The 11,395-nt window shown below is 30.4% G+C and overlaps 1 protein-coding gene across 1 annotated transcript in view; it reads left to right on the top strand.

Moving 5' to 3' along the window:
* TMEM65 (transmembrane protein 65) overlaps positions 1-11,395 on the top strand; it is a 61,484-nt gene that overhangs the window by 42,911 nt on the left and 7,178 nt on the right. Inside the window, exons 2-3 of the mRNA XM_012660817.1 lie at positions 3,517-3,561; positions 6,536-6,603. Of these exons, the coding sequence (XP_012516271.1) occupies positions 3,517-3,561; positions 6,536-6,603 (113 nt within the window). The remainder of the gene's footprint in view (positions 1-3,516; positions 3,562-6,535; positions 6,604-11,395) is intronic.

Below are 11,395 nucleotides of genomic sequence, written 5' to 3'. Positions count from 1 at the left end.
TCTTCCATCAAATTTGAGAAATTTTTAGCCACTATTTATTCAAAATTTTTTTGTTCCTATTTTCTCTCCTTGCCTCCTGTAACTCCAGTTTTATATATATTAGACCTATTGATATTTAGCGACAGTCTATTATTTTTCAATTCTTATACTCCCTGTTGTTGAGACTGAGTAATTTTTATTGATCTGTTATGTTCACTAACTCTTTGCTTCTGTCACCCTCATTCTGCTTTTAATCCTGTCCAGTTAATTTTATAATTTCAGATAATATATTTTTTAGTTCTAGAACTTCTTAATGGTCCTTTTTAATATTTCCTGGTTCTCTGCTGAGATTTCCTGTCTTGTCATTCATTTAAGCATATTTTCATTTATACTTTGAATATAATTTTAATTGCTCCTTTAAAATTTTTGTCTGCTAATTCTAACATTTGAGTCACTTTGGGATTGGTGTCTGTTTCTTGTCTTTTTCTTGAAAATGGGTCACATTTTCCTTTTTGTTTATGAAGTAGTTTTGGATTGTATCCTAGTTATGTTGTTGAGGCTCTGGATTTTGTTTTATTCTTCTGAAAAGTGTTGATTTTTATTTGTTTGTTTTAGCAGGTAATTAATGGTTGGGCTGAAACTGCAAACTCTTTCTTGGGGTACCCTCAAATATTCATTTATTTTACCCTTAGCTGGTATTTTTGGAGTTTGCTCTGCACATGTGTGGTTCACAAGTCAGCTGTAGATTTGAATGGAATATATACAAATTATTTAGAACTATTCCTTTTTGACTTTATCCTTTCCAGGATTCTTTCACTTTCTACTTGCTTTGATTACCTGGCATCCAGAATGAAGAGTTTTTATCAGAGCTTTAGTTGCTTTTTATGTTGTGATTGGGGCCTTCCCTCAGGCTAAAAACTGCAACAAACAGGTAAACGAACTCACCGAGTACCATTTCTTCTTCTAAATGTTGATTCCCTTCCAGAATCAACCCGCTTTTAGTCATTTTCCAGTGCTTTCAGATATTTATTTATTATATTTTTGTTTAAGTTGTTCTAAGCAGAAGAATTGGTCTGATAAGAGATTACTCAGTCATTATTGGAAATATTGTGGCAAATATGGTGTGGTAAAGTATAATCTTAATGGTTATCTCATTATTTAAAAGTATCCAGAAAAGGAAGAAAGTATGATGTGTATAATGCATGCACGTGCACACACACACAGCAAAGAAAAGAACTGATGGCTTTTTTTTTTTAACTCCATAGTCTAATTAAAACATTAGAGTAGAACACATTTCTAATGTAAGTGTGGGTCGTGTACAATGTGTCAAAAGAAAATTGTTAAAGTCAAGATACATATGTAGGGAAATAAAGCTTCTGGGATTTATTGTGACTGTTTCCAGGGATGTTATATTAGCAGCAATTGCATTTTAAAACCTGTATAGATTGCTGAAACCTTGGACTTAGTTTCAAGTTATGTTGTATATTGTACAGCTAATTTTTTTTTACTTCTGATATGTTTTGTTTTGATTCAGTTGATATAATAAAAAATAATTTCTGATTTAAGACATTTTGATGGACACTTTCCAATAAAATTTCCACTTTCTAGGAAATGTTTCTTTCATGATTCCTCTTACAACTCTTTAGGTTCTTTGTGAAGCAGGAGGCAGAATCTGTGCTTTGATTTTACTTTCATCTGTGTGCCAGTGGTTTTCCTCCCTGCTCTAACTCCTTTATTTTGTATTTTTTTCTCTTGACATTTTTTTCATTGCCTTTAATTTTTAATCTTTATGTATAGTAGGAAAGAAAGATTAGGAATATTGATTACATTATTTGATTTTTTTTCTCTTTACTACTACACATTTTCCACTTGCCTATCCATTATCCTTTCTTCTTAGGCATTGTAGAATATTTTTAGTATTTTGCTCAACGTGTTGGGAATTTGAAGAAGTAAAAGCAAGGACTCTGTATACTCTCATTCTATTGGGAAGGTCCTGCTTGTTGAATTTTTAGGTATTTCAAGATGTTCCAGTCAACTGACAAGGACTTCTCCTCACAGTGTCAGAACTGTAGTGATGATGAGAGTAATGCAACTAACAAATAGTTCTGGTATGTAACCACTTTTGCATGTTTACTTCACCAGAAAATTCTCTGGAATATAGTGGTGTCCTGTATTCCTAGTTAGAAATTTAGAGAATCATTTGCATGCTTTCAAAGTAGATTTTGAGTTAATGGTGCTAATCAAAGAATGGAGAGTATTTTAATCAGATGTGAAATTCTGCAAAGATTAGTATATCTTCATTTCTTAACGCCTCTAAAAAAGGAAAAACAAAACTTAAACCTGCGTTCTTAGACCTTTCTGAATACCATGATAGTTGATTAAACTCTAGGTTTTAGTATATTTCTTATTATAAAGCCATTATGGTACTATGTGCTTTTTAAGTAAAATACCAGTCACAAATACGGACCATATTCCTTTTTATATAGATTATCAATGGAGATTTATTTGCTTTCATACTAAATTCTTTAGTTCTTGTGTTGTCATAAATTATAAATAAATATTTTAGAAGATGTGTATCCAGTTTGTAATGTGTTTCCTTGGACAATCTGTTTGTACTAAATCTTTAGAGTAGAGTGATCCATTATATGAGTTCTTCTCTATATGTCATCAATTAATTCTGTTGGATTGGTTGATGATAAAGAAGGTAGAATTCTCTACCTCTTTACCACGGTTTACTCTTGTACTTATACAAATGGTGAGATGGTTACTTTTATAAGATTAGATAGGTTGCTTCTTATAATAATTATTAATTTTTAGATATAATGATGACATTAAAGGTGCTTACTCTGCTTTATACTTGAGAAAACTTTGTATGTTTATGACATGTATTATAAATAGTATATTGTTACTTGTGATTTTGAATAATATCCTACTTTTTTTGTTGTTGTTTTATTGTGTAGAATATTATCCAGGAGTATAGATTTCAAAAAAATTTCAGTATGTTATCAATGGAGATTAAGGAGCAGAACACAATCTAGTGAAGTCACTGTAATTAATAGTTGCTTTAAAAATGTTTTTTCCTCTTTTTAAAGGATATTTAGGTCTATTTGAATATTCTTTTTTTCCACTATCAATGATGTTTGTTTGTGTACATATATTTCTTAAGTCATCTAGGGTTGCCATCTTAAATAAGAGTATCTATATTTCTGAAGTGTTCCTCTACTGTAATTAATGCAAACAGGCTCATTATATAGATGTAAGAACTTTTAAAAAAAATGAAAAACAAAAAACAAATGATTTACCCAGGGCTACAGAGTCCATGGTAGGCTTGTAACTAAGCTCAGTTTTGTTTGCTTGCCTTGTAATTTAATTCATACCAATTAATATTTTCTGTATGGATAACTGGTCCATTAACCTAAAGAGAATTTATGAATAAACTGTGATATTCTCCTTTGTAAATCTGCTGGTATTTTCTTCATTGCAAAATCTTGCTATAGTAACTAATTCTTGCCCCACACCCTTTTTTTCCCCCTTTAGAAAAATTGGAAGCTCTACCACCTACCCCAGGACAGCTGAGATATGGTAATGGTATAATTGTTAAATATATGTGCATTTGTCTTTGACTTGAAATAACTGTGTCATTCATTGATAGCACAGAAGAGTCAACAATTAAATCTTTCCAGATAGAGTGGATTATCCTGTTCATTATGTTGAAGCACAAAGTTTGATAAACTTGGCTTAAGATATAACACAAAGTTATAGAATATCTAATATTGTTAAAATATTACCATTTAGAAATAGAATTATACTTATGATAGAAGTTTTCTTAATTCCCAGAGAAAAGGATGTATTTAGTTTCAAATTTAAGTTGGATAACTGCAGAATTAGAATTTCTAGGCTCAAGGTTAGGTTGAACTGTTCTCTGGTCGAGAGAACTTCTAGCTGGCTGTTTGTAAGAATGAAAAAAGTAAAGTTCATTTAAAACCACCAGGAAGAAGAACCTTATACAGTGCTGCTGGAGCCTTTTCTTTTATCTATTATGATGGGAATAAATATTCAAGGACTAACACTGGAATGATATAAAACAATTTGGGATCTTATTATAAAGACAATGGAGGAAGAGAATTACTTAACAGTGTAGTGAATTTGAATAGGTTGGAAATTAAAGGTAAATATTAAATGTGATTTGCTGACAACTACCGAGTTATAAAATAGTGTTTTCCAAAGGAAATTGAAGAAATCACGAATTAGCAGGAGATCATTACCTACTGGAGAGCAAATTTCTGCAATTTAAAAAAACTATTTAGTAGCCAGTTCTTTTTTCTCTCACAGGTAGAATGCAATTTATATTAGAAATTAGTAACTTTCCTCATAGGAAAACAATTTAAGAATTCTTTAAAACTCCTTTTCCCAAGTAATCTTTCCTGATTCTCCCAGTTTAGATTTTTACAATCTATATCCATAACACTATATAATACTATTATCATTTTTTATAAGTCATATTGAAATTAGCTATTTATAGGGCCGTGTTATCATACCTAACACTCCTTGAGGGCTGGGAACCAAGTTTATCTTCGTATCTTAAATGCCCATTGGAGTGCCCAGTACACATATTTACTTTAACTTTTTGAAAAATTATTTTGTTTTCCTTTGGATTAAAATAAATATTTATTTTAGATATAAACATTAAAAACATATAAGTATATCTTATATAGTCCAAAGTGATTATTGTAGCAGTGTGCCATTTTTACTGACCAAGTTTTCACTAGGATAGCTATTAGTGTAATCTTAATTTTGTGGCCCAAACACCTAATTTTAAGATATTTGTAACCAGCCAATTTTAGAGATGCCATCAAATAAACTCCAAAATACTAAGTGATTCCAACTGGTTTCTTTGTTACTTTGCCATCCTTAATTTAAATAGCTTTCTCTTCAATATTTCATTTAGTGAATTTTAAAAATTTCATTATACTCTTTTAACCTATTAAATTTGTATTTTGTATAGGTTTTAAAATCTGCTTCTTATAAAATTTTTAATGTTCAGTTAGGCAATAAGTCAAACAACTAAGGGTAGACTCTTTAAATGAAAAATCCAATTTCATTAATGTGCTATTTGATTTTTATCATCTTTAATAGCTTTTAAAATAATATTCTTTGTAATTAAAGATGTTGCCCTTGATCTTGGACATTCTTACTTAAAAACAAGAAAGAATCTGAAATGACCTATTATATACGTATTATGTACTGTTTTATGTAATATTGTATAATTATAATAATATGACATATAATAGTATATATTGTTGTATTATATATACTATTAATATTTTCCCATGATCTTAGTCTTTGATAGTGGTTGTGGGTAAAAGTGCTTTTTCTTTTAACTATTTATTAGCCTTCCCTGATTGGTATAAAACTCAATATAGTAATATCAAACTTTTATAACTTCTGGATTATATTAATTATGCTCTTTATGGACTTAACTGCGTTAAGAGAAAAAAGACTCTAAAATCAGTGAACACGTATAATAACCAATTGGTTTTAAGGGACTATATTTTGGATATAGTATAAAACTCAGGATTTTAATGTTTGTTGAAAAAAGTCCTCAGTTGAACTGATGTTGACTATACCTTGGCAATTTTATAAATTAATTAGAATAAAGTCTTCTACCTATTCCCAGCTTTTAATCTGTTTCACAGTCTGCCTTCAATTCTCTCAATCGGAAATTCTCTTCCTTTCCAGGTTAGTGGTCCTCAACTTAATTATTATTTGTTGAGCATCTACTATGCCCTAGGCATTCTCCTGAAAATGTAAATATGAAACAAATAAGGCTAAATGTATAAAAATTATATAGGTATTAGTTCTTCCTACTTACACTTCTAATAGATCATTCAGATTATGTACCAGCTAGATGAGATAAGGTGTGCCTTTGGTAGGAAGGGATGAAGTTACAGTTCACTTTAAATCAAATATGATCATTTATGTTTGCAGTAGCATTTAGGGATATTGATGAATTGTGAGGGGAAAAAGGCTGCACATAGATATCTAATATAGATCAGGTAATCACCTTTTTCTAACATTTCCTTAAAAAATTAATTAGTAAGTAAAAGCAACGAAATAGCTTCCTTGAAATTTGATTTAGTGCGTTTTTCATTATTTCTGATACAGAGATTAATTTTATGATATCAGTCTCTAGGCATAAGAGAAAAAGAGATTGATATCAGTAGCAATTAATCAGGTAAAATATGGTACTCCTATACATTTACTAATTTGTTCTGCTGTTAACTGTATACATATTTGTGTGTGTGTTGCCAGTAAGAAAACACAAGAGCCTAACACAATTATTTTTAAATGTTATGTATTTTTTAATTTGTTTTGTTTTTCCCAGTATAGCTTCTGCCAGTTAAACTTATAGCAGTAGCAGGATCTGTTGGCTCTGGGAAATGAAAAGCAAATTTTAAAGCTTTGATTTATGGAGACTTTAATTATATGGTCTATATTTGTCATTCTAAGTTATGGAAATCCTAAAATAGATTTTTCTGTTTTTGATGTTTTTCAGTATTCATCCACAATGCGATACCTTTCATAGGGTTTGGCTTTTTGGATAATGCAATTATGATTGTTGCAGTAAGTTCTTTCTCTCACTGCTTCTATTTTGAGTTAATGAAGAAATTAATGTAGTCTACATTTTCCTAATAAATTGCATATTGTAACTATAAAGTTTTAATTAATGAACAAAGCTATTTTATTATATTTCAAGTTAATTATTAATAGATTATAGCTCAATTTTAAGGCATTGTATATATTAATCACTAACATTTTTGGTAAAGCATTTAGACAGTCTTGGTAAAAGCATTTAGACCAAACATTTAGGATCTATATTATGCTATTCTAGTTTCAACATTCTTATTAAAGAAAAAAGTATGTAAAATTTTCTGATGTTCTTTAATTGTCTTGGAAATTATCATATATAGATTATTTGATTAGTTCCTTGTTCAATTTTCCAATGTAAAAATGTTTTAAAGGGTGTTTTGATACAGTCTACACTTCAGTCTAGACATCTAACCCAACAATGTCTTAAGTTTCAGTTGAGAACACTGAATTTATTCCATTTTTGCCTTTGTTCCATTGTGGTGTTAAGAAAAAAAAAAGTTCCCCTTCGCTGTGGTCATTTTAATGTAGGAATGCTCCTTAAAAATGTTGTTTAATCTCAAGGATGGCCGATTTACGTGTCTTACTATCATATAACACCTTTTGTTAATGGATACCAATATTGGGTCCATGTTCTGAGGTCTAATAGATCCATGATTAAAATGCAATTCTTCTAAAACTGCCCAGTGCTCTACCCACTTTCAAGAACACATCGTGTTTTAACTACAGTTTATAAATTTATAATAATTGGGTTTTCATTGCAATTAGATTTCATTTACACTAACGATTTAAATAATCTAGCCAACTCAGATTTTAGTAGTTTCAGAAAAGGCAGTGGGATTCTAAATAAGTTGAATACGTTTCTCACATTCACAGATAAATAAATCGGATAGTTTTATTCTTATATGCATATTAGAAAAATGCTATAATCAGTCAAAAAGCTATCTACTCTCTTATTTTGTCCAAGTAAAATGAGTTGATCATAATCCAGTTAAGAAGGCAATTATCAGAGTGTGATGCGCACCATCCGAGGGATGGACACACTTGAAGCTCGGACTTGGGGGTGGAGGGAGGGCAAGGGCAACATACGTAACCTAAACATCTGTACCCCCATAATATGCTAAAATAAAAAAAAACGAAGGCAATTATCAACTTTCAATACATATTTTTAGAGTACTTGATGTGAAGTTACTCTTTTCAGATATTAGTAAGTGGATTGAAAGGCTATTTACTTATATTCTGGGAGGAGAAAAATATATCAAATACTTTGGACACAAATTTATGAGTTCTCAGGTGGGGGTCTTTATTTAAACTCATTTGAGAAAATCGCAATGCTTCATAACTAGAAACTTACTCTGAGTTAGAACTCAGAGTTTGTTGTCAGCTTCACTGAGTCTAACTTTTTAAAAAGTTCTATAAATGATAGCTATAGTATAGGAGACTGCTCCAAAAAAAGCCCTGAATGATCTTGGGATTATTGAATGTGAGAAAAATATATATGAGAGAATCAAGCTTTTTTTTTTTTTTTTTGGTGTTTTGAAGATCATATGTACTATAAATCAACAAATAGAAGATTTGGTTTCAAAATAGGGATAAAAAAGTAATTTACATTGTATAGGTTATAAAATTTACTTAAGGAATATCTAAAATCGGTTCATTCAAGAATGGTTTTGTTTGCTGTATAGTCTAGCCATATGTCTGAATTGACAAGGATCAGATATCCAGAAAGTCCGGTCATTTTCCTGGTTGAGAAAATGTGCAGGATTCACACAGCGGAAAGGTACTCTCCTGTGTGAACAGTCACAGAAGATACTCTAGCGTGCGCACACGCAACTTGAAGGTGATAAGCACTATTGCAGAATTCTTTTGTGGAGTAGTCTGGAAAGACCAGATTTCTAAAGGCTGACACAAATTAAATGAATGGCCCTAAAATATAATTTCAGAATGCTAGTTTTTGACTGATTATGGTATTTTTCTAATATGCATATAACAATAAAATTGTCCAATTTGTATATCTGCGAGTGTAAGAAACTTATTCAACTATTTAGAACCACACTGTCTTTTCTGAAACTATTAAAATCCGAGTTGGCTAGATTATTTAAATAGTTAATGTAAACCAGATCTAATTGTAATGAAAACCCCATTATGATTAATTTATAAGCTATGGTTAAGACTTGATATGTTCTTGAATAGATTTCCCGAATTAAAGCTTCTCTGTGAGAAATATTTCTTCCAATTTTACACAGTTTCACTCAACATGTTAGATTCTCTTTATTGATAGCATCTACGTATACTACTGTCTTAATAACCATTTATTTTCACCTCAATAGGGCAGACCTTAGATATTCAAATACTGAAACATTATCCTTTGCTACAGAGAAGTGTTTAGATGATATATTTTGCAAAAAGAAGGGTATACGGAGAATTTGAAGAGAGATCAGAGTAGAGAAACTGGATAGCTTCTTAGATCCTTCAAAAGACCTTCACAGTATGGTCTTTCTATTTCTTTGAAGTAAATACCTAAAGTAACGTATCTGTGTTTAAATGTAGCTACCAAACCACACCAAACACCCATATTCTAGATTCAAATTTTTGTGTTACCCAGCTCTGTGCCTCATTATTAGTATAACTGAGTGTGCACTGTTTTTGTGGGCCTGAGATGGTTAACTCCGTCTTAGGAGTTAGTAATACTTTTTATTGATGATACTTGTTATTCTGTTTATATTGAAATCCAGTTTCAAGGACTTATCACCGGTTTTTATTTATATAATATTGAAATAAATGTTCAAACCACTGACTTCAATAACCTGATTAGGAGTAACAAGTATGGCAAAAATATTTTCCTGTGATAAATGCACACTAATTCAGAGACAGTGAAATTTTCCAGTGAGAGTTTATAATAGACTGCCGAGACTAAACCACATAAATAATATAACTGTAGAATCTATGGAAAGGGAAATAAGTGACTATTATTTTAAGAATGTTTTTCACCTTTTAATTTTTTTTAAAATACCGATTGCTTCCTCACATTGTGGGACAGCTAGGACTGTTTTAAGATAGTAAGTTAAGGAGATAGTTGATTCTTCTTTTCTCTTGTGCCATAGACATTTGGTGTTTTCCTCCTTCCTGTTAAGTGTGCTCTCCTGGCTACTACCCTAGTTGTAGTCACAAAAACAAATTCCTGTGTAACTACTTATAGTAGATTTGACCTTTATGTTGGCTGCTATTCATACTAAGCCTTTGGTTTCATAATTTTGATTATATTTTTATATTATTGGTTTGCTTTTTATAACTTATATTTTAGTGGTTTTGGATTACTTTTCTTACAATTTAATTAGGATAGAATTTATTAGAATTCTAGAGTAGATTAATTGTGTCAAGATGATGAACCTGGTATAACTTCAAGACAACTAGTATTAGATTTATTTATAACTTCTACCTTGCCTGTGAACACAAAATTTGATGTAACTGTGTGACATAGTAAAGAAGTGGATAGTCCATTGTCCTCAAACCATTTTTGACCTAATATGGGACTTTTTATGCTGTTATAAGGACCTTGAAGTATCTTAAATTTAACCAAATGATTAAGTACTTAAATACTTTTTAAGTACATGTATTGCAAAGAGATTCTTCTTGGGTCATTGCCAATGATTTGTTGCTGTTAAAGATGCCATATTTATTTATTATATTAATAGACTGTAGCTATCAGGTACCTCTCTTCTATATTGGTGCTTCAGTTTTTTTTTTGCATTCATATATAAAGGTACACATCTCTTCATTCTTTTTCTCGTGCCTGTTTTTCTTCTTCTTTCTTTTTCTTCTTCTAAAATCTATCTTTTGGAATACATTTACAACCTTGTTTTTAATTTTTATACATCAGAACAAAGGACTTTTGGACTTTTGTGCATCAGGCTCTTTGGTCCATATCCAACAAGAATTATATCTTAAAGGGATGGAACCAAAAGTCCTCGGGGAAAGAAAATTGAGGAAACTTTAATCTAGCTTCTTTTCAATTTTGTAAATAATTGATGAATAATGCAATATTTCTACATAACAGGACATTCTTTTTTTTCCTCCACAACTATCATTGAGATTTGAAGATTTTTTAGAAATTTTTAAAGCATCATTATTCAAGAGAGCTCTTGAAAATTAAATATACTTATGACAGCATTGCTCAGGAATTAGAACTGAATTAACACAATAGATCCTATTCTATGTAGTAACCTGTTAAAATAGTTTAATCTTCAGTTCCTTATCTTTGAAGTGGAAGTAAAAATGTGAACCCCCTTTCTTCAGAGGAATTATGATATAGATATAGACACCTTAAACTCTCTCAATAAATAAATTCAGTGGAAATACAGTGGAGCCTCATTTTTACTATAGATCTATTGTACTAAATGCTTTTGCTACTTATAAATCAATCATACAGTTTCACTACTTATTTAATGGCTAAAGAACTAAGTGTTATATGGATAATTTGACAAACCCCAGTTTCCCTAGAAATTGGTTTAGTCTGTCTTTTTAATCTTTTGATAGAGTAAATAACAATAATATAGATGTATCATTCAGAATTTAAAATTGTGGGAGTTAATCTTTGTGTTCAGAGAGCTTTATGCATCTTTCTCTGTGGTGGGAAAATAGAAACTCTAGACTCTTGATGAATTGTATTTCTATATGTATTGCTATTTTTATTTTTATAAAAGCCTAATTTATTTATTTTATTTTATTTTATTTTATTTTTTTCTTTTATTTCAGCATATTATGGGGG

The sequence above is a fragment of the Propithecus coquereli genome, unplaced genomic scaffold (assembly GCF_000956105.1).
Source record: "Propithecus coquereli isolate 6110/MARCELLA unplaced genomic scaffold, Pcoq_1.0 Scaffold68, whole genome shotgun sequence".
Taxonomy (NCBI): Eukaryota; Metazoa; Chordata; class Mammalia; order Primates; family Indriidae; genus Propithecus; species Propithecus coquereli.
Note: the sequence above shows the minus strand (reverse complement) of the source record. Positions and strands in the feature narration are given on the sequence as shown.